The sequence below is a fragment of the Myxocyprinus asiaticus genome, chromosome 2 (genome assembly GCF_019703515.2).
Source record: "Myxocyprinus asiaticus isolate MX2 ecotype Aquarium Trade chromosome 2, UBuf_Myxa_2, whole genome shotgun sequence".
Classification (NCBI taxonomy): Eukaryota; Metazoa; Chordata; class Actinopteri; order Cypriniformes; family Catostomidae; genus Myxocyprinus; species Myxocyprinus asiaticus.
In genome coordinates this window covers 16,669,283-16,692,296 of record NC_059345.1, presented here as the reverse complement: position 1 = coordinate 16,692,296, position 23,014 = coordinate 16,669,283, and the positions used below count along the sequence as shown (strand labels likewise).

At 37.5% G+C, this 23,014-nt stretch overlaps 1 protein-coding gene across 1 annotated transcript in view; it reads right to left on the bottom strand.

The window, feature by feature from the left end:
* LOC127413273 (insulin-like growth factor 1 receptor) overlaps positions 1 to 22,391 on the bottom strand; it is a 139,531-nt gene extending 117,140 nt beyond the window's left edge. The window contains exons 1-3 of the mRNA XM_051650271.1: positions 22,146 to 22,391; positions 21,464 to 21,547; positions 15,554 to 16,114 (exon numbers count right to left, since the gene is read on the bottom strand). Of these exons, the coding sequence (XP_051506231.1) occupies positions 15,554 to 16,114; positions 21,464 to 21,545 (643 nt within the window). The 5' untranslated portion in view covers positions 21,546 to 21,547; positions 22,146 to 22,391. The remainder of the gene's footprint in view (positions 1 to 15,553; positions 16,115 to 21,463; positions 21,548 to 22,145) is intronic.
* Between the last annotated feature and the right edge of the window lie 623 nt (positions 22,392 to 23,014).

The following is a 23,014-nucleotide window of genomic DNA, read 5'->3' as shown; positions in this document are numbered from 1 at the left end:
TCACAGTGGGGATGGTATTCTTTTCACTATAGGCCTTGTTGACCCCTGTCTAAACAAAGCTCTATTTTGGTCTTGTCACTCCAAATTACAGTGTGCCAGAAGCTGTGAGGCGTGTCAAGGTGTTGTCGGGCATATTGTAACTGGGCTTTTTTGTGGCATTGGCGCAGTAAAGACTTCTTTCTGGCAACTCGACCATGCAGCTCATTTTTGTTCAAGTATCGTCTTTTTCCAGAGCAGCCTGTATTTCTCCTGAGGTTACCTGTGGGCTTTTCTTTGTATCCCGAACAATTCTTCTGGCAGTTGTGGCTGAAATCTTTCTTGGTCTACCTGACCTTGGCTTGGTATCAAGAGATCCCCGAATTTTACACTTCTTAATAAGTGATTGAACAGTACTGACTGGCATTTTCAAGGCTTTGGATATATTTTTATATCCTTTTCCATCTTTATAAAGTTCCATTACCTTGTTACACAGGTCTTTTGACAGTACTTTTCTGCTCCTCATGGCTCAGTATCTAGCCTGCTCAGTGCATCCACGTGAGAGCTAACAAACTCATTGACTATTTATACACAGAGACTAATTGCAATTTAAAAAGCCACAGGTTTGGGAAATTAACCTTTAATTGCCATTTAAACCTGTGTGTGTCACCTTGTGTGTCTGTAACAAGGCCAAACATTCAAGGGTATGTAAACTTTTGATCAGGGTCATTTGGGTGATTTCTGTTATCATTATGATTTAAAAAGGAGCCAAATAACTATGTGATAATAAATGGCTTCATATGATCACTATCCTTAAATAATAGACAGTTTTTTTTTTTTTTGCGTGATCAGTCATATTTTCAAAATCAATGCCAAAATTTTATAATTTCTGCCAGGGTATGCAAACTTTTGAGCACAACTGTATATAACGATATATTAAAGTGTTCTAGAAAAATCAATATATTTTTTTTTTTTTATATATATTATATAACCATATTTTTTAAATGTCAATTTGTTGAATAATCCAGTCATAAAAATAAATGCTTTATAAATTAAAACTGCTTCCTCTCTTATAATTTTCTCTTTATTTGGAACTTTACAAATAGTCAAAGTAAAAAAAAAAAACTTTGTTAAATCAACCATATCATAATGCTTAATGTCACATTATGCCACATTTCAGTCTAATATGTTGTTGACCAAAATTATTATTATTATTATTATTATTATTATTATTATTATTATTACTTTCCTCAAGAAACTCTCTAATCTTCTCAAAGCAATGCAACATAGGGAAAAAAAAAAATTCATAAGTAAAAAAAATAAACACTTATAGGCACTTCATTATTTAAATCTCTACAGAGAATATTTGAATATCAGATGGCAAACATGTCTGGTTTGTTTCCTAATATCCAACATCATTCGAACATCATTTTAGTAAGGGTGATGTTTAGTTTAAAACCCCTTTATTTTGGCGCATGACACAGTGTTGTAGCTGTTTTCCTTGTCAGTGGTGGTTAGAATTTTGGGCTGACTAGCCCAATTAAAAATAAATAAACAACTCAGTAAAATTTAAATGGGTCACATAAGTTTTATGGTCTGCACCACAATTTTGAGCAGCGCAAATGCTCACCATGTTATTCTTATCTAGAACATATTTTTTGGTAAAGTAAAATATAATGCAACGAACATGCAACATTGATGAAGGCCAAGACATTCAGCAAGACACAATCAAGGCCAGACGGTGTCTTTGACAATTACTCCGGCACTGAGCTGCCCTGGCACAGACACAATACTCTGGTGAAAGAATTATACTCTCTGCTGAGGTTAATGAAGTATGTGGGAGAGGCAGAACACAAAGAGGAAGTCACACTATTTTGCTGCCAGGCCAGGCAGAAACCCAGCCTTTACATGTGGGCAGATAAACGGGCGGTAATTAAAACAAGGCCCCCATTCTCCGGTCAGCCGTTTTGAGAGAGTCCCCCAAGCGTTTGTCATGGGCTGAATGCTTCCGGCTGCGGTGCGGAGCGGATGAGATCACTCAGTGGCAGCTCATTAAGTGATGAGTGCTTTCCCTCCCACGGGGCGCCGCGTCTCATTCTTTTGCTAGATATCAGAGACCCCACTCGTTACTTAGTTACATTGCTACAGCTGGTAGTATTTTAAAATATCTCTGTTTTTTTAACCATAGTTCTTTACACTAGTACTGTCAAACATGTAGACCTCAGTTGAATTTTTTTTTCTAAAAATATGGCAAAAAGTAAAAAAATGAAATCAAAATTTAACCCAATTTACTTTCTCAATGCATGTAATAACTTGCTCCTCCTCTGAATCTACTTTCCTTTTCTGCTTGCATCACATGGGCTGCACAGCCTATTAGGTATTGAGTATGTTTATGTAAAGGTAGCCAGCTGGTAGTCAGCTGTGCAGTGTGTAAACCTCACTGCCCTGGCCTTAAGAGGCGCACTAGCGACTGTTGCTAGGGGCTGCAGCTTTTAGCCTCCTCATTAGCGCGCCTGCTTCTAATGCCGGAGACCCCAGTTCAAATCCTGCTCGGAGCGGGTCGAGCAGGACCGGTGACATTGGTGCCGTGACCCGGATGAGAGTGAGGTTTAGGGGGGTGAGTGTAACGGTAGCCAGCTGGTTGGTAGCTGTGCAGTGTGTAAACCTCACTCCCCTGGCCTCAAGAGGTGCACTAGCAACTGTCTCCCACTCGGAGAGGGTTGGACAGAATTGGTGCCATATACATGCACACTAATACAATGATAACTACCACAAATCAGCTTATTCAAAAAATCTGCTAACACAAGAAAAACACTTTTACATGAGACTTGAAATCATCAGGTTATTCTCTGGTTTTGCATGCACCATACACACTTGTTAAAATTGTAAGCTGGTAAGAACGCTGGTCAAGGTATTTACACAGGGCAATGAAATCAGTGTAATGGGCAAAAATCTACTTGTGCCGATCGTTTTTTGCTTGAACCACTTATGAGCTTCCCGTGTTATATTAAAACCATTTAAGGTGTTAACATGACCTTATGCATTATCAGCTTATAAACCATATTCAGCATAAGATCATGCATGTAAACACGCTCAATATAGCAAATAGCTAATTAGGCATTGCTTCATTCTGATATGGAACTCCCACTTTTCAAGAGCCAATCAATTCCTGATGGATAAATTCCAAGTCCCTAGGCCTGTCACAATAATTACACTATCGACTTACAGTACGATATATAGAAATGACCTCGATCATTTTTGCTGACCTCGATATTGCCTATTGTGTTTACAAGCATGTTTATTTACATAAGAATGAATGTCACCTACATTTTAACCAGTCGCTCTGCTTCTGTCCTCTCGTCCTCTCTCTGTGTCGGAGGCGGGGCTCAGGCAGCTCCTCCACACACACACACACACACACACACACACACACACACACACACACACACACACACAGAGCAGACAGCAACAGGTGAAGATTACGTGTTACTCAAGGCTAATAGGTTTTAATAGGTGTTTTTCCCGACGACTGCATAATTCCAGCCAGAAAGTTTGGAAGAATAAGTCCAAATGGACTTGGTTTCGGAGTGGGAACATTTTGGCTTTAAGCCAAACGAGAGAGGATTTCATTCCATTTTGGCTTTAAGCCAAACGCCTCTTCTTCCTGAGATGGCTGAGGAAGTTTGGAATGAACCGCCACATCCTCACACGGTTCTGCACCTGCACTGAAGAGAGCATCCTGACTGGCTGCATCTCCGCCTGGTACGGCAATAGCACCGCCCACAACCGCAAAGCACTGCAAAGGGTGGTGCGAACTGCCAGACACATCATCGGAGGTGAGCTTCCCTCCCTCCAGGAAATATATACAAGGCGGTGTGTGAAAAAAGCTTGGAGGATCATCAGAGACTCCAGCCACCCGAGTCATGGGCTGTTCTCACTACTACCATCAGGTAGGCGGTATCGCAGCATCAGGACCCACACCAGCCGACTCCATGATAGCTTCTTCCCCCAAGCAATCAGACTTCTGAACTCTTGATCTCCCACGATCAAATACATCAGCACTGCACTTTATTACCCTTACTCTTATATCTCACACCGGACTGTCATAAATTATATTATTATTATATTATATTCTCTCTTAACAACTGACTATCAACCGACAGCCTGAATGTCAATACAGTACAATACTGTACATTCTATATATACTATATATACTTTTTTATATATTTTTATTTTTTATTGAATAATGTGTATCTATATAGTGTGTATTGTATACTGTACAGTGCATGTTATTACTTGTATATTGTTGAGTGTAATTATGTGTATAACAGATGTTTAAATTGTGTTGTGTTAATTTGATGTTATTGTAAATTGGTATATGTCTCATCACTGTCACGACTGCTATGTTGATCGGAACTGCAACCAACAATTTCACACACCATTGCACTTGTGTATATGGCTGTGTGACAATAAAGTGATTTGATTTGATTTGATTTCAGGAGAGCCCATTAACGTGAATGAGCCGGTATGTCATATTTGTTTTTAAACTGGCAACAAAAAGTGGCAATACAACTAACTAGGGCTGGGCGACACATCGAATACCCACGATATAATCGCGATGATTTTGCTGACGATATAAAATTCAACAATATCGTGAATATCGTAATGATTTTAATAAGCCTTTTATTTGGCCATAAAGTTTCATAGAGTGCATCAGTAGACTAATTTCACGATCCTTCAGGGCTGTATAAATAATCAAAATAACATCAAAATGGAGATATGATCATATGTTATTATAGACAGATAAACAAGATCTGTGTGCACTTCAGAATGAACCGGTGACGCGTTGGGTGAAGTAAATAGGACAGAAATATAATAATTTATCTTTAACAAATCTTACCTTGAATATAATAATGATTCAGTATTATATTATTATAATAAACTTGTCTGGGTCCACAGTAATAATTTAGTATGATGCAATATTCATCTGGTTTCCAAAAAATAGGCTAAGTGAAGTATTTTTTGCACATCTTGTTCATTCACAAAGAAAAATGTTTGAGTAAAAATATATGAAGGTAAATAAGATTTTTATTAAGCTTCCATGTATGATTGTTTGTTAAACATAAGTATAAACGTGCAAATCAATGAAAATAATAACATTTTACTTAATTTAGTAAAAAACTGTGGGAAACATGCCTTCGTCGTTTTTAAATAGATTTTTATTTAATACCTTTGAAATATGAATTTCACTTGGCTACAATGTCTGTTTAGATGTAATGATGGATCCTCTGATTAAAAAAACAAAAAAAAAACATGCACAAAATTTATAATCAAGATATATATATAGAATATCACCAATTTGCTGAAAAATATCGAGATATAATTTCTGAAGCCATATTGCCCAGCCCTATAACTAACCTGAAAGCTCATCTAAAACATAACCATCCCATCCAGTTTTCCGAGCTAGGAACAAAAACCGCAGTTGGAGATGGAGAAGGGCCTTCCCAACTTAAATTTTTTTGGACATTCTGATTCCAATATCTGAATATTCTTAATTAAAAGTTAATTGCTCTTTGAAAGGGTGTACTTGCATTATTATGCTATTATATTATCATTATATCAGTGGCATAAAATGGTCTTAAAATTACAATAATATTGTTTATCGCAATTATTTCTGAGACAATATATCGTCCAACATAAGTAGTTAAAGTCCCCCCAACATTATTTGACTCATTAAATTTCCTGTTTCACTCATAAACACATCGCATTATGGAAGTAAAATGGGTTGTGAATGCCGTTTCATGTTGATTTTAACCAAATCAATAACAGTGTAATGTGGTCCAATTTGATGAGTAAACAACTGTTTCTGTGGCACTGTTTCTTGTCAAAGTTTTAGAGCTCAGACACCTATTACTGAGTGTTTGCATGAAAATGAGGAAGATTAAACGAATAACGTAGCAAACTAAAAACTGCCTAATACCTTGTGGTATTCAGAGCAAGGAAGAAATCTTTAGTTCTGACTCTGAGTATTAAGTTGTAAGACATTTTCACTTAGTCTCCACCCAACAGTGGTCAGTAGCAGAGCATGTGAGCGGAGCGGTGATAATTTCACCTGAGCGGACAGTGCCTTTTGGAAGATTCCACTCCGCTCTCTCAGGCCGCTCAGTGCCGCTCACTCAACCCAGAATGCACTTTGTGATTTTCTGGTTTGGGAATCTGCTAAATAAGAAATAGGCCTGAGGTTATGAAGCTCAAACATTGTTTTAGTGAAGTTGCAAACCTTACAGCCTAAATAAATGCAAAGTATAAATCAAAGTTAAGAACGAGGAAATCGAAAGAGTGTGTGGAAAGACTGTGAGAATTAGCAAATGTTCCTTTTGGAATCGTACGTGTCACATTGCCAGAGAGCACAAGGCTGTGCTACGCGAACATGGTAGTGCATCAAAAGGTGAGCTAGTAGGCTACACTACTATTCGATAACAAATTAATAGATAAGTAAGGTGTCTTGTTTTTTGCCATCATGTCAGTGCAACTGCCAGTTAGATGCAAGCCCGGTTCTGCGGGTGTGCGTATGTTACCGTACCCTCAATTGAATATGGAAGCTTAATAATACTGTATATTGGCAAAGCATTTTTCCTTGAATCCGGGCGAGCACACACAAAAAAAACCCTGCATCAAAACCAATAAACATGTATGATCTTGCAGATCAGTGTGTCCTAATTTGCAGGCACAGCATTCTGCTTTCATGCCTCTATTGTACAATTCAGCATTTGATTAGTAAAGATTTCCACTCTCGCATAGAGAATTTCATAGCGGAATTATCTCACATAATCGACCACCTGTTGCTTTCGATTTCTGCTTCGGGATAAAGTGGCACATAACTGCTGGTCAGTTTCCCAAAGCCAAATCCACACCTTAATGATAAGTGAAATGTAAAAAAAAATTATTCTAGATTAGTGGTTGCAGATAACATCTTCAACCTCGCTTGCTGCATTCATGCGCAGAGAAAAAAGCTATAAATGATTGTACTTTAGAAAAAAAAAACTTTTCTTAAAATGAAGGCAGTGTAATTTGTGAATTAATTTGTATACGTTTTGGGATCATTAAACATGATTTCATCTAATATATATAACAAAATCTTTGTTCAAATCTTGGTGAAAAATATTTTTTATTTGTTAAATCCATGGTTAAACTCTGCTGTACATATAAAGAGTGCATGCACAAGACATGATCGTTTGATGCATATAAAGTCCAGATTCACTTTATAATAATTTAAATATACACTATATGGCCAAAAGTTTGTTGACACCATATGTGCTTGATGAACATTTGATTTCAAAACCTTAGGCATCAATTTCCCCCTTTGCTGTAATAACAGCTTCCACTCTTTTGAGAAGGCTTTCCACTATACTGTATGTAGTAACATGGCTGCAGGGATTTGCTCTCATTCAGACACAAGGCTATCAGTGAGGTCAGGAACTAATGTTGGTTGATGGGGCCTGACTTACAGTTGCTGTTCCAGTTCACACCAAAAGTGATCAGTGGGGTTCAGGTCTGGGCTTTGAGCAGGCCAGTCAATTTCTTCCACGCGAGACACAGTAAACCATTTCTTTATGGACCTCACTTTGTTCACAGGGGCATTGTCATGCTGGAACAGAAAAGGGCTATCCTCAAACAGTTGCCACAAATTTGGAAGCACACAAAGCCCGAGCCATTACATAAAGAAACATTAAGATTTTTCTTTACTGGATTTAATGAAGTAACCAAATTCGTTAATTAGAAGGGGGTGTCCACAAACTTTTGGCCATATAGTGTATCAAGGAAAAACAAAGGGGGCACATCTACTAATATAACAATTATAAATAACCACAGTCCTTTACATTGCATATGATTCGAACATATAAAATTGTAGGGAATATTAATAAAGCAACAACAGTGAAAAAGAGAAAAACATTTACTGCTCTTTTCTGGATAACTTAATTAAAACTGAACACAAAATTAAGATGAGAAATTGCTCATTTTAATTTACAGACCCAAAGTCTGATTTTAATCATTAAATAAGAAACCTATCAATGTATCAAATCTACAGTATAATCATTCAGTGGAGACAACTGAAAAACAATTATGAATTTCACTTTTACCTGGAATATTTGTCCTGGTACCAGTCCATGTTTTCAATATTTCCATAAAGGACTCGAACAAACTTTAAAGTTGAAAAGATTGTGTTTTTTTTGGGGTCGGTTGTATCACTCGGGTCCGGTTTAAACTGAAATGCGTGAATTTGCGCATATGCGAGTTTCCGTGCCAACGCACAGGTTTTATCACTTGTAAAGGCATGTTTGATGACTTGTTTAAAGTAAATAAAGGTAATTAGAACTAAAAACAAATGTTATGGCATTATTTGAAGATGTTCAATGACATGTGCGCTAACAAAGAAATATTTGACTGATTACAAATGATAAGGAAGGTCTGATAGACTCGAATATTTAAACCGTTGTAAACCAGTCCAAAATAAACAGCGAGAATTTATATACTAAAACACAACAATACAAATCACATAACTTCAGATGTGTACGTTACTAAGCATTTGATAATTTAATAAAAGTTGTTTTCACCCAGAGGGGCACCTCAGCCCATGTGGGCAAAGGGGCATTTGCTCGGGCCACTGTAGCGACCCCCCTGTGTACGTGCTTTGAACCAAGTATACTACAGAGAAATTTTATATCGGAGCAGTATTTGAGCGAACGCTTTTTTACCGGTGAGCGTGAGCGGTACTTGAGCGGAGCGTCTGCTTGGGCCGTGAGCGGCTGAGTGGAGCACACACGCATGGAGCGGGTTATTGAGCGGAGTGTCAAACCGCTCCGCTCACATGCTCTGGTCAGCAGAGAGATGAAAGGAAGCATTCATCTGTCACCTGTGAAAGACACTGCAAAATCTCACTACTTCATCAAGTCTTACAACTGAACTCCAACTCCTTTCACTGCCATCCCAAAACACATCACAGCGAACGAGACTGCCAAAATTCCTTCTTTGCATCTTCAAAGGACGCAAAAGACACATTTCAAGTCTACTTAGCTCACGTGATCTACCATAACAACCTTTGAAAATAGCAACTAGTTACCCTTCAGCATGGTCTCCTCAATAATGAAAATCGGAGTAAATATTGCACAAAAAAAAAGTGCTTGTTTCACTTTAGAAATTTTGTGTACATTTGATTCGCTGTTGTTTAGTTGTATTAGGTTTATCAGCATTTATATCGGCCATCTGCTATCCTTCTCTCCAGATATCGTATCTGCATCAGCCATTAAAAAAACAATATTGGTCTACCACTACATGTGACATTCAGAGCTTTAAAGTCAGTGTTAGTCAAACTGTAGCTAACAATTTATTGAAAAGATCATGTTTGTGTTTGTTGGTACATGCTGAGTAATCACAAGCTTGTGAGGAGCTTTCCATCACCCTCTTTCTGGACCTCTCTCTGATGAGTATCTTTTGAAGTTTTACACATTTTGCAATATGGAAGAGGGGCAACTGGCTCCAGAGAATTATAATTAATGGTCAGTCCTAAGGCAAGCATCTATATTACTATTGTTCGTACTTAAGAGTTTTTGATTTGACCCCTAACACCGGTTGGGAAATAAGAGCAGGTTGTTTTTCACAACCGGTTCCATTTAAAAAAAAAAAAAAAAAACGGAATCGAATTATACTCATCACTTTTGGTTTCGTTAAAGGTTCTTAAAAGTGCATTTTTCCACCGTTGTCACACACAGTACTAAAATATTCAAACAGTGTTTTTTGCCATTACTCAGCAGCACTTCATGAATATTGAATCAGCAGTACGAAACATACAGCATGACCAGTGTAGTCCAATTCCCGAATGCTTAATTGCGAATAACTTGCAACATCATGCTTTGAGTGCTGAGTAAGCGCTTATTCATTAGGGTAGCAGTTTGTGTGAGATTTCGTACATGCTGCAAAAAAAAAAAAAAACAAAAAAAAAAAAAAAAAAAAACGATTTGCCCTGAATCAAGATGAAGATTGGCTGATCTAGTTTGGTGGCCAATCGATCGGTGCATCCTTAAAATTAACATTCTAAATGGCACGCAGAAAGCATGGACCAATCAGCTGAGAGCGCGAATAGATTTCTGCAACGGTTAAATGGGTGAATAAACTTTATTTTCAATGGAAATCCATAAGTTTAAACATTTCCTTATTATATAATTATTGTTGTAATGTTATTGTTGCTAAAACGGCTTATACATGTGGTTAGAAACGAAAGATTATTCAAATTAGTAGATCAGAGTCGGTTCTTTTGAATCTACGCCGAAAACATCTTTCCTACCAGACAAATTACTTTTATCAGCATATTCTTTGAAGTCAATCAAAACTTACAGAACCACAAATCATTAATTTAGTCATGTCCAACTTTTAAAAAAAAGTTATTACTGGATAGTTGTAAAACTGTAAAACAGGAACAAAATGAATTATGGAACAAAAATGTCAGAATATCATAGGGAGTTGCAGGTTGGCTCTTTTGACTTTAGCCTTAAGCAACTACCTAGCAACCGCATAGAAACACCCTAGCAGCATTATGGTGGCAAGTTTTGCATGGGCAAGCACTAGAGCAAGACCGTTATGGGATTTTTGAGACCGATACCGATTTTAGAGAGGGAAAATTCACAGATTACCGATATGGTGGCCGATATATAAAATTTTTGAGCTGGAATGAAAACAGACATTTTCTATGTGGATTTTTCACCGATATGACTAAAGGTACTCAGAAGGCTGATTTCTTAAATATTTTTTATCAAAGAATATATGAGATTATTATTATACATTGTCAACAAATTCTAGAAATGAACACTGAGAAAATAAAGATTAAATAAAAATAAAATAAATAGCAAAATAAACATCAGTACTGTTTAGTATCAGTCAAATGCTGACCATTAAAATAAAGAATAAATAAAAATAAAATAAATAGCTAAATAAACATCAGTATTACTGTTTAGTATTAGTCTAATGCTGACTATATTAATACTGCTGAGTCAAGATAAACAGATAAGCAGCGGTGTTACACCGTATTCTGCTATACAAGTTCAGGGGAAACTTTCAACAGTGGAAAACCAGACTTTTAAATATTACATTTTATAAATGCAATGACTGGAATTGTTCGGTTGAAGGGAGTACCAAACTGTAAATCCTGAACAAAACAGTTTGGTGAATACATGTTTACTCATTAGCTTCCACTCAGCTAACAACAAAAGTAGCTACGTGATTAGCTAGTTAGCTATAAGCTCGTTGTCACGGAGAGTAAAAGACGGACGTTGTTTATTTTACTCTCCAGCATTGTGTCTCACCAACTACATGACAACACAGCATGAAATCAACACTCATCAGACACAATCTACCACTGCACCATTGTCTGCTGAGCTGCAAAAAGATGTTCTGATGTTCACCTTTCAATCTGCTACATTACTGACTGCACTGACAATCTACAGCTGGCTAACAACAAACAGACATGAGTGACATGGTTGTCAGGGACAAGGTTAATTTTATATTAGTTATATTGAAAAGGGAAAATGATGGGGTCATTGTTTATTAAGTTTCCAGTATGTATTTCACAAACTAGTTAACTTACCGAGACACCGCTTAAATCCGCCGTCTGCAGAGCCACCATCAGCTCAGAGTCAGCTCTGAAACAATAGAGTCGGAGCGCACTCTGCTGGACAAACTATGCTATGACACCAATTCTAAAGCACTGTTTTCTGCATTATAACTTTTTTCAAAACATTTCATATCGGCGCATATCGGTAAAATATACGCCATTACCGATATATCGGTGAAAGGCTAATATCGGCCGGCCAATATATCGGTCGGGCACTAGCAAGCACTATTCACATTTTTTACTATTACTATAGTACTATTACTATAGTACTATTACTATCATTTGAAAATATTTAGAAGCTGAAGATACCTGAAGATAATGGTACAAGATCTAATCTCCTGAATATTTAGAAATTCAACTCAGTTTAAACTGTTAAGAAGTGTATTTGATGTGGGCTCTTTCCTGTTGTTGCATACATGTTGTGTGTGCACCTGTGCATGTGTGCAGACATTTGCAGTAAAGAATATCTTCTCTAAATGTAGCAGAAATGCAAAGTACAAGGCTGGTGAACAACAAGTCCTGACTGGGTAATTAAAGAGCTGGGAAGAAAAATAAGGCAAGGCAGACTGACTGGAAACCACTACCAGCCCTTGAAGAAACATCTGTGTTAAAGCAAAACAAGGTAATTATATGGAAAGAGGGAGGAACTGCTAAAGTATTTTGCATTCAGAGCGAGGCACTTTGTCTGCCACTATAGCATCCTTCTGTCCAAAAAGACCACAATAGTGGAAAACTACAACCAGATTTCTTCATACAGCATTTTGTACGTTACCCATGTTTATTCTACATTTCTGTGTTCTTTTTCACCATCAGAACTAATACAAACTAATTTTAGTGACACTATGGCTCAACAAACTGACTTCAAGCCAAGAACAAATTAGACACTGTTTAAACGGTCAACCTTACATAATTTGACAAGATTTGGCAAACACTAAGGTCTGTAACCTTAAACCTCCATTAAGGACATTAAAATGGCACTGTAGTTTATTCTTTTTTTTTTTTTTTTCACCACACCATTTTTGGTTGGAGTTTATACAGAGCATATTACTGAACTGGTAATAATCTCAAACAAAGTAACTGTATTACATCCATTTCAATAACATTGTCTAGAATTTTACTGATTTCAATTACTCTTCTGGTCACAAAGTTTCCTGTGTATAACTTAATTTTTTTTTGTTCACTTGAGGCAAAACAAACATACACAAACCTTGCCACAAAACTTGCGTCCTCCCAACACTGAGGTTTCACTCTGATACTTTAGCCAGTTAGAATATGAAGCATACAAGCAGAGAATGAATGCTGGATGACCCCTCTATCTTCTCAACTGATAACAACCAAAGAAAGGATTTACATTGGCAGACTCTCTGCTTTAAGGGTATTACTGATTGGGAAGACATGCATATGAGCCTTTGCCAATTTCCTTTCTTTAAAAGATGCTGGCAAAGACATGTATAGTAGGATCTGTGTATTGAAGTAGAGCACTAGGTCCAAAACATACTCATGAATGTGAATGCAATCCATTCTAGTTATGAAAGCTTGATTTCACTCATCAAGTTTCAAAATGCATAAGGCAAGAAACATACTTTACGCAAGTCCGCGTAATATTCATACAGTATTGTATATTTGTCTCTCATGTCTGTCAAATCCACTTTTTTTAAATGCAATGAAAAAATAATTAAATTGGCCTGCAAGAAATCTGACTGGTTGGTATTTTTTTCATCTACCAGCCACCTTGACTGGTAGTCTAAAAAGTTCATTTTCGAACTCTGCCCTTGTGGCAACACTGAGAATGCAATGCAAAATTAATTGCGGTCTGACACAAAATCAAGCTTGTGTATCTAAAAGCGCTTGCGTTCACGTACTTGATGTTTCGGCCTTAAGAGTGCCAATCATAACGCAGCACAAGTATATTTTGCAGTCTTCTTCTGCAGTCGGTTTTCTCTTTCAGGTCAACTAAAGTCATGGCGGAGCATAGTGTAAAGAGAATATTGCTACGCAAATTATCCACTAGTTGCTTAGCAAGTTTTTTCAATATTCAAACTATCAATATGTTTATAGCTAGCTACCTAAATTATTAACACATCCAGTTAAACTAAACACACATTTGAAGTAAACTATCACCCCCATGAGTACTGAGGTTTTACCACTAGAAAAACTCAAAGCACATTATATATGTACAACAGAACCACACTCTTGCAGTCTGTTGGCCAAGCATTTGCATCCATACTTGTGCAAAGTGCAGTTATGCTCAAATTTTGCATACCCTGGTAGAAATTATGAAATTTTGGCATTGATTTTGAAAATATGACTGATCATGCAAAAAAACTGTCTTTTATTTAAGGATAGTGATCATATGAAGCCATTTATTATCACATAGTTGTTTGGCTCCTTTTGAAATCATAGTGATAACAGAAATCACCCAAATGGCCCTGATCAAAAGTTTACATACCCTTGAATGTTTGGCCTTGTTACAGACACACAAGGTGACACACACAGGTTTAAATGGCAATTAAAGGTTAATTTCCCACACCTGTGGCTTTTTAAATTGCAATTAGTGTCTGTGTATAAATAGTCAATGAGTTTGTTAGCTCTCACGTGGATGCACTGAGCAGGCTAGATACTGAGCCATGGGAGCAGAAAAGTCAAAAACTGTCAAAAGACCTGCGTAACAAGGTAATGGAACTTTATAAAGATGGAAAAGGATATAAAAATATATCCAAAGCCTTGAAAATGCCAGTCAGTACTGTTCAATCACTTATTAAGAAGTGTAAAATTCGGGGATCTCTTGATACCAAGCCAAGGTCAGGTAGACCAAGAAAGATTTCAGCCACAACTGCCAGAAGAACTGTTCGGGATAAAAAGAAAAACCCACAGGTAACCTCAGGAGAAATACAGGCTGCTCTGGAAAAAGACGGTGTGGTCGTTTCAAGGAGCACAATACTTGTTGACCCCTCTCCAAACATAGCACTTATGGTTGTGACCATAAAGCTCTATTTTGGTCTCGTCACTCCAAATTACAGTGTACCAGAAGCCGTGAGGCGTGTCAAGGTGTTGTCGGGCATATTGTAACCAGGCTTTTTTTGTGGCATTGGCTTCTTTCTGACAATTCAACCATACAGCTAATTTTTGTTCAAGTATCATCATATTGTGCTCCTTGAAACAACCACACTGTCTTTTTCCAGAGCAGCCTGTATTTCTCCTGAGGTTACCTGTGGGTTTTTCTTTGTATCCTGAACAATTCTTCTGGCAGTTGTGGCTGAAATCTTTCTTGGTCTACCTGACCTTGGCTTGGTATCAAGAGATCCCTGAATTTTACACTTATTAATAAGTGATTGAACAGCACTGACTGGCATTTTCAAGGCTTTGGATATATTTTTATATCCTTTTCCATCTTTATAAAGTTCCATTACCTTGTTACACAGGTCTTTTGACAGTTCTTTTCTGCTCCCCATGGCTCAGTATCTAGAATGCTCCGTGCATCCACGTGAGAGCTAACAAACTCATTGACTATTTATACACAGACACTAATTGCAATTTAAAAAGCCACAGGTGTGGGAAATTAACCTTTAATTGCCATTTAAACCTGTGTGTGTGTCACCTTGTGTGTCTGTAACAAGGCCAAACATTCAAGGGTATGTAAACTTTTGATCAGGGCCATTTGGGTGATTTCTGTTACCATTATGATTTCAAAAGGAGCCAAACAACTATGTGATAATAAATGGCTTCATATGATCACTATCCTTAAATAAAAGACAGTTTTCAAAATTTTCAAAATTAATGCCAAAATTTCACAATTTCTGCCAGGGTATGCAAACTTTTGAGCACAACTGTATGTTTCAGACCGAATTTGTTATTTGTGGAATTAAACAAAAAAGACAATTATTGCATTTTGTTATATTAACAGGTCCTTACTTCTCTGGCAGTGGTTGGAGGTCCAGCATCTGTAATTGGAATTGCTGTTGAAGTTTGTCTTGATACACTGAGGGTTGTCCTCCATGATTCCAGGACAAACATCTCCACACTCCTTCGACTGCTTATTTCCAGCAATGATATTGTTAAATTCAGCATCCATAATGAGGGACCAGTCTACAGAATCCAAATAGCAGAGCTCTGGATTCTTCTCAATTCGTATCGCACCTCGCGTGATGTTTCGCAGGTTGTAGAGGCCAATGTCCTTCAGGCTGGTCAACTCAAATATGACCAAGGCGTAGTTGTAGAACAGGTTGCGGCCCCGGATGACAGTGAGGTTTGGGAAGAGGGTGCTGAGAGTGTCCAGCCCAGAAACGCGGAAGAGGAGAAGGTAATCTGTAATTATGGTCAGCTTGGGGAAACTGAGGGTGCGGAAGACCTCCTGGTTGTTATTGTTTTTGCCTCCGATGAGAAGGATCTGCAGGTAGCCCTCAACCACCGTACAGTTCTCCAGCCGCTTAAAATTACTGATGTCATTTCCAATGTCAATGCCTGGACCACAGACTGGATTGGGGGGGGAGGGGAAAGATAAGTATTAATCAAATGACACTCATCACAGTGGATTGCAATATTCAACAGTAACTAGTAAACTAACTTTCAACAGATGCATTCTTCGTGTTGGTGATGCAGTTCGAATGCAAATTGGCCTTGAACTGTTAGCTACTTGCCAAATAAAACAAGGCATGTAAGTGACTGTCTTCGGTCATTGCAAAAGTTATATTAACACTTTTGGAAATGTATTATGGGAAAACAAACTTTGTAGAGCTGTTTACTAAATGGACGATACATTAGTCACTACACAAATGATGTATTTTAGTGAAGGCAAACTAAGAAACTCAAACAACGCAGAACATACACATTAAAACAGCACATCCAGTCCATACTGAAAATATCTACAGATGCAATGGTTTAGGCCAAAAGAATGAACACACAGGACATTTACAGACTCAGGCCCAGTTCTACGGGGGTGCTTGAGGGTGCTAAGCACCCTCAAACGAACCTTAGAGAACCCTCAATTGCAGACCAGGGCTAACTGCTGCCCGCAGGTTGATTTATCATGAACATTTTTTTATTAGATCTTTCATTTATCTGGATTTGGGACCTATCGCGCATCCATAAGCTTGTAATATGCTCAGGGTTGCCAGATAATAGATGCAACACCCCAATCAGAGATTTATACTTGCACAAATAGGAAATTTCACCATATGTCATTCTTCATTTATGCAATCTGGCAACCATGCATGTGAGTGTGTGCTTTCTCTCTCCTCTTTGGAAAAAAACCTTAAAGTGCTCAACAGTGCAATATTCAAAAGTGTGATGCAGTCACTCCGTGTCCATTTGTGATGCTGCGTGTGCTGTTTAGTGCTAATTCTGCGAGCAAACCTTTTCAGTGATGAACTTTAGTAAAATCCCAATAGATCTTCACATCATTCGCACACAGAGGGGACACGCGAGCAAAACCAAGCGAGAGAGGAAAATGTTTGTTCTGTGTGTTATTTGTAAAATGCTGAAGTCTCTCACACCTGTATTGCAAATGTTACTCTGGCAGTAATCATTTATCAGGGTCATGCTGCCTGTTTTATTCAGTTATGTGCTGAATGGGATGCCAAACATTGACAAGACTCACATCATGACCCATGAGCATGGAAACAGGTTGATAATGTTTAGAGAATAAAACAACTTTATCCACTTTGAGGCCAACATTAATATAAGCCTTTAGAATCTATAATTTCCGATTATTTTATTTTACTATTAAACCAGACTCCTGATGTAGAGTGTTAAATTGAATACTAAATTACCACTGCATTTAAGTATGGTAAAATAAACAATTAATAATTATACTCAGTCTAAATTCAGTTTTACTAACACGTGATAGAAATGTAGCAGCAAAACTTCAAGCAATCACAGAATGGTCCCATCAGTATGCACTTCAGAAAATTGTGCATCATTCATTGAGTGCATGAGTGCACTACTACTTCTGGGATTAGAAGATACAACTATGTAAAAATTTTATCTTCTCTCTTCCATGTTCTACTTAACGGCTGATGTGGACCCTGTACCAAAACAATTGCAAACCTCTGCTCAATTTAATATGTATGTTTAATACTGTAAATTGGCAAGCAGATTTCCTTGAATCCCATCAAACACACAAAAATCCCTGCAGTTTGTGAACACACAATTGCTGCATCAAAACTTATAAACATGTATGATTGTGCAAATCAGCATGTCCTAATCTGCATGCGCAGCATTTTGCTGTCATTTTCAGCAACTGATCATAAATGTTTTGACATAAAAACTGTTATTTATGTTGTTTTAGTAGCATTTAAACATTATTTAATATGTTAAATATTGTTTAATGTGTAATTACAATACATCTCCACTTTATACAGAGCACCCCCACTATATTCAGAAGCACCCTCAGTGATTTTGATCTGGAACCGGGCCTGTACAAACTGTCAATCCAAGAAGTGAGAAAAGTGTTTTTTCGTCTGCCAATGGCATACTGGCATGAGCCATGACGAAAACTTACGTTTTTGTGTTTTTATGATGGGCATGCCAAGACGGACATCTCTCTGTTCACTACCACCCATTTTGCCATTTCCTCTTTCCAGTGTAATTTGCCCACAGGCTAATCACAAAGAAACTTCCTAAAACATTTACGGAAAGCTGAAAACATTGAGAAAGTAATTCTGATAAAAATAATTATAGACTGAATTATATAGATTGAATTAACTTTAAAAGAACGTCTCTGGTTGCTCAATTCGTAAAGCATGCTGCTAGCAACGGCAAGGTCTTGCGACTGATTTTCATGGAACGCAACGCACATTCTAAGAAAATGTATACCTTGAATGCACTGTCGCTTTAGATAAAAGCCTCCGCCCAATTACATAAATGTAAAAGATAACAAGCTTTTAACCCTTCACATCTTAAATAACCTTCAACAGGAAAAACGCTTGCTGCTTCCTCTTGAAGGCAATCTTCTCTTTAATATCCATACTTCAATTGTGATTTTAACAAGTTTGCATTGGAATTTTATATGTAATTATGCAGCAAAACAGAATTATAACTAAGAATAAAAAAAACAAGCTGCTTGTTTTTCCTTCGCCACACTCAAAGAGAGACAGCACCAACTCTGTCTGCAGACTCGAACATTTTCACACTGCTGAGTAAACAGTCCTATCTTTATTGCTTTGATGATTCTCCAAATCTTGTGTTTAAATTTGATAACCCAATTCCAGCCTGCCACTGCAAATAAGCGTAGGTAGCAGAGTTGAGGCATTTCGAAATTAGGTCATAAACTGATGTCATTGTTTAGAAATGAAACCCAAGCTAATAAATACTAACACTTCAGAGTCTACAACAAGACATCTAACAACATAATGCTCCAGTACGAACAATGAAGCTAAAAAGAACCACAAAGCATAATACTTGATTGTTTGTTGCCTCTGTTCATCAATGGATGAGCAGTGTCGACACTTTCCAGTATCTCAGGAGGAAATATTGGTGATGAAATCTTTTAAATCAGAAGCACCCCTAATGTATTGAGATAAAAAAAATAATAATAAGAATAATAATTAAAAAAAATTTAAAAATAAAAATAAAAAGTTTTCCAAATTGCTTTAATCCAATCATAAAAAAGGCAGATCAACAAATAAGCCTCTGGTTTGATCTTGAGATAAGTAAGCCAGTTAACCTGAGGCCAAATTTGTGCACCACTGGGAGTCTTTAGCCGTCCCATGCCAATAGAGACAGGTTATACTTAGGATTTTCATGGAGAACCTCTAGTGCCTCCTCTACTTCGATGCCCTGCAACCGCTGGGGTTAACAGTAAAACCCAATTACACATTCTTCACAAACTCCTCACTCTTCCAATCAACAGAACCGGGTCTGTTTTGCTAGAGCGGCTGTTTTTACATGTTCTATTTTAAAAACATTGATTTTCTCTCTCTCTCTCTCTCTCTCTCAATGAATTGGATGAATCGAGGGGTCTTATTTGCAGTTTACTTGGAAACATGGAAATTTTGTGGTGGTTAAACATGAAAGGAAGCAAAATTACTTTTTTTTTTTTTTTTTTGGTAAGAACTTATGGGGTAATTGGTTTTTAAAGAGACAGAAAAAATTTATACTGGGTATCTTCTGTGTTTTTCTAAATATGTATGGGCCAATTTTAGTATTAGGCTATTTAAAGCTGATGTGTGTCATTTTTGCAATGTTAAAATACTTTCTTGAATCCAAGTTTAATATGCAGAGACAACTATAAGCAAGTTATTTGTAGGTGGATTTTTCCCGAAAAGTGTAAACACTGTGGCGCTGCGGCATTTTTATGCATTGATCTGTTTAATTGAGTGGCCCTGCAAGCCCAACACAGTAACACTGATTCAACCAATGGCGTGAGTTTTTGGCTGGGACAATCAGTTTTTTTTTTTACCAATGACAGATGGAGGGTGTATTCGGAAATCTGTCTGAAAACATTACTTATTTTTGTAATTCTGTTTGGTGACACTATTGTCACAGAAATTACACACTTCAGCTTTAACCATGCAAGATAGCTTTACTTACTAATACAAAGACAAACTTGTATTGCCAATTTGGACTTGAGCTATATTAAAAATTAACTTCTTTCAATTTGTTTGCTGGCTAATTTTCCAAGAAAACCATGCAAACACTTTCTCGGCACAGCATAAACAACATTAGACGTAGAGTAACAAGTCAACAAACATGCCCCCTTAGTAAGCATGTCAGTGTTATTCCATCACCGCTGAAGCTAATGTGTTGTCTCCTAAAATCACTTTCATTTAAATAAGCAATGCCAACACTCAGCACCCAGCCCTCCTCTAGAAACATCACTAACAGAAACCACACTTATCTGCGCTCTGTTGGTTATGTTAATCAAAGGAAACAGAAATGATAATCTGCAGAAAACACTGTCAATCATCTGTGTCATAAGGAAACACAAAAGTTGAACTCTTTCTGATGGAATATTTGCATAAAGTGGTTGCGAGACTACTAAATATTTACATGAAAGAGATAGCATACAAAATGTGTAAGGCTGTTCGTGAATTTCCAAAATCTAAATCTTACAAAGTCATTTATGGTCATTCCAAAAAGCAGTGCCCATCAGAAGGTCAAAACATGATCCCTCAGATAAAAATTAAAACTTAAGTTCTGGAATATGCACTGAGTTTTATGTCCAAGTCTGATGTCCAATGAGTACCCTGTGAGCTAAGATGTTAGGAGAATTAGCAGACACACTTGAATAAGGATAAACACAATTTAAAGATTAGCACAAGTTACACTAACCTCAAAATAACAGGCAGATTAACTTATTGCATTCAATAACTTATTATAGCCTAATAACCTGTTGGTGTACCAATATGATTTAAGTCACTCAGATACTGCCATCAAAATCTCCCATGCTGATATGATGATGTTGAGATGACTTTGGCCAAGTCTGACTTAAACGCTTCTGCTAAATATAGATCTATACATACATGTGAACTTCTGTAAATAAAAGACGTCAATGGGATTACATTACTATGATTAGCATTATTTGATGGTTGTATTTGTAAACAAAAACCCCCTATGACGTTTTAAATGGCATTAAAATGGAACAGTGAAAGTTGACTTCATGTGTTCTTTGATATTGCATGGCCAAAACACTCAGGTTTAAAAATAGTAATACTAGATTGTTATGCACTTTTCTTGCCTCATATCACAAATAAAAGTTTCAAACTCCATAAAACCAATGAGATCACTTTGAAAGCTTAATGAATGCGTGTGCTTCATGGTTCTCATACCAGCCACACTTTCAGTATATGAGTATCTAATCCACATGCATTTACTTTTACTTACTTTCTCCGTGGCAAAGAGTGCTGAGGACCAGCACCAGACCACAAAACAAGGTCCAATGTCTCCTCTGTTTGTTAGACCTCATTCCTGTACAAAAACAAGGCAAACACTAGCTCAAGCCTTTAAAGTGGATGGTGCTTGACTCTTGAATTCTTTGGGTTCAAAAATATTTGATTAAAAAGTTTCTTTATACAGCTCGGTGCTTCCTTATGGAGGGGTGAAAATAACAGCGAGGAGAACAGGAAATATCAATAGAAAATCAAATAACACCGATTTCTTCCATCTTCGTAGTGTTTTTGCTGGGATAAATGACCCTCAAGACACCCCAGCGAGCTATCCAGTAGACGCAGCCCGCTCTGCCCTCACCATGAGGCGGATTCACTCGCACGGATTCTCGTGGTCCTTATAATTATTTATTATTATTTCTGAGAGCTGCTGATCGCCGAGAAATGTTAAAATAACCCAGAAAAACACGTAAAGTCCCGATAATCCGCATTTCCTGCTCCATTTCATGGGAAAATGGGAAAAACACGTTGTAGGTCTCCTCGTTGGCTGCTTTTAGCTGTAGTCCAGTGAAACCTGCTTAGATCCAATGGCTAAAACAATCTGGACGTGTGTGTACGCATGTGTGTGTGTATGCGCGTAAGCTTGCGTGCGTGTGTGATCTTCATGAGCTGTGAGATACCTTATAGCTCTCATCCAGCGTGTCTTAAAGGCCTAAAATCGGTGAAGAAACTCAGAAAGATACCAAATAATATCCGTCCAGGCTATAAAATGGTCTCTCTCTGCCTCCCACCCTCTTGAGTTAAGACTTCAGAGGTGCATTTTTTCTCTTCAAGACGCGGGAATGGGGGACAGATGGTGTTTGAAGGATCAGATCGGTGTTAATTTAGGAGATGTGAAGGATGTAGCGTAGATCCTGTAGTCTCTCTCCGTTGAATTGACGCTGTAAACAAGGCTAGATATCTCTCTCTCTCTCTCTCTCTCTCTCTCTCTCTCTCTCTCTCACACACACACACACACACACACACACACACACACACACACAGAGAGAGAGAGAGAGAGAGAGAGAGAGAGAGAGAGAGAGAGAGAGAGTAGGTTAACGTTACGTTGGAAAAGGTATGAGGGAAAACCGGCCTGGATCATACACAATGAAATTCGGGTTTGATTTGGGGGGTTGCAAAGACTGGTGAAAAACAACTTCAGTACCTAGTGAACCGCCTGCCTAGACAGCGGCACTCTTTGTCAAGATAATTCTTTATTTATTTATAACGTAATATCACCATGTCACAATATATATAGTATTTCCCCTACAAGTTCTACTACAATCTCAAAACCTAGTGAGCTGCATAGCGCCTATAGATGAAATGACTCTGACGTCACACCGCAGGAAACCGCGCTTCCGGGTTCTTTCGAGCAGCAGATTTCAATGGTGGAAATAGGCAGCGCTGTCGTTTTAATACTCTTTTAAGCTTTATAGTATGTAATAATGTCTTTTAATGTTAATAAAGTATTATAAATGGTTTATCAATGGTTTACAGTGAAGAAATTATG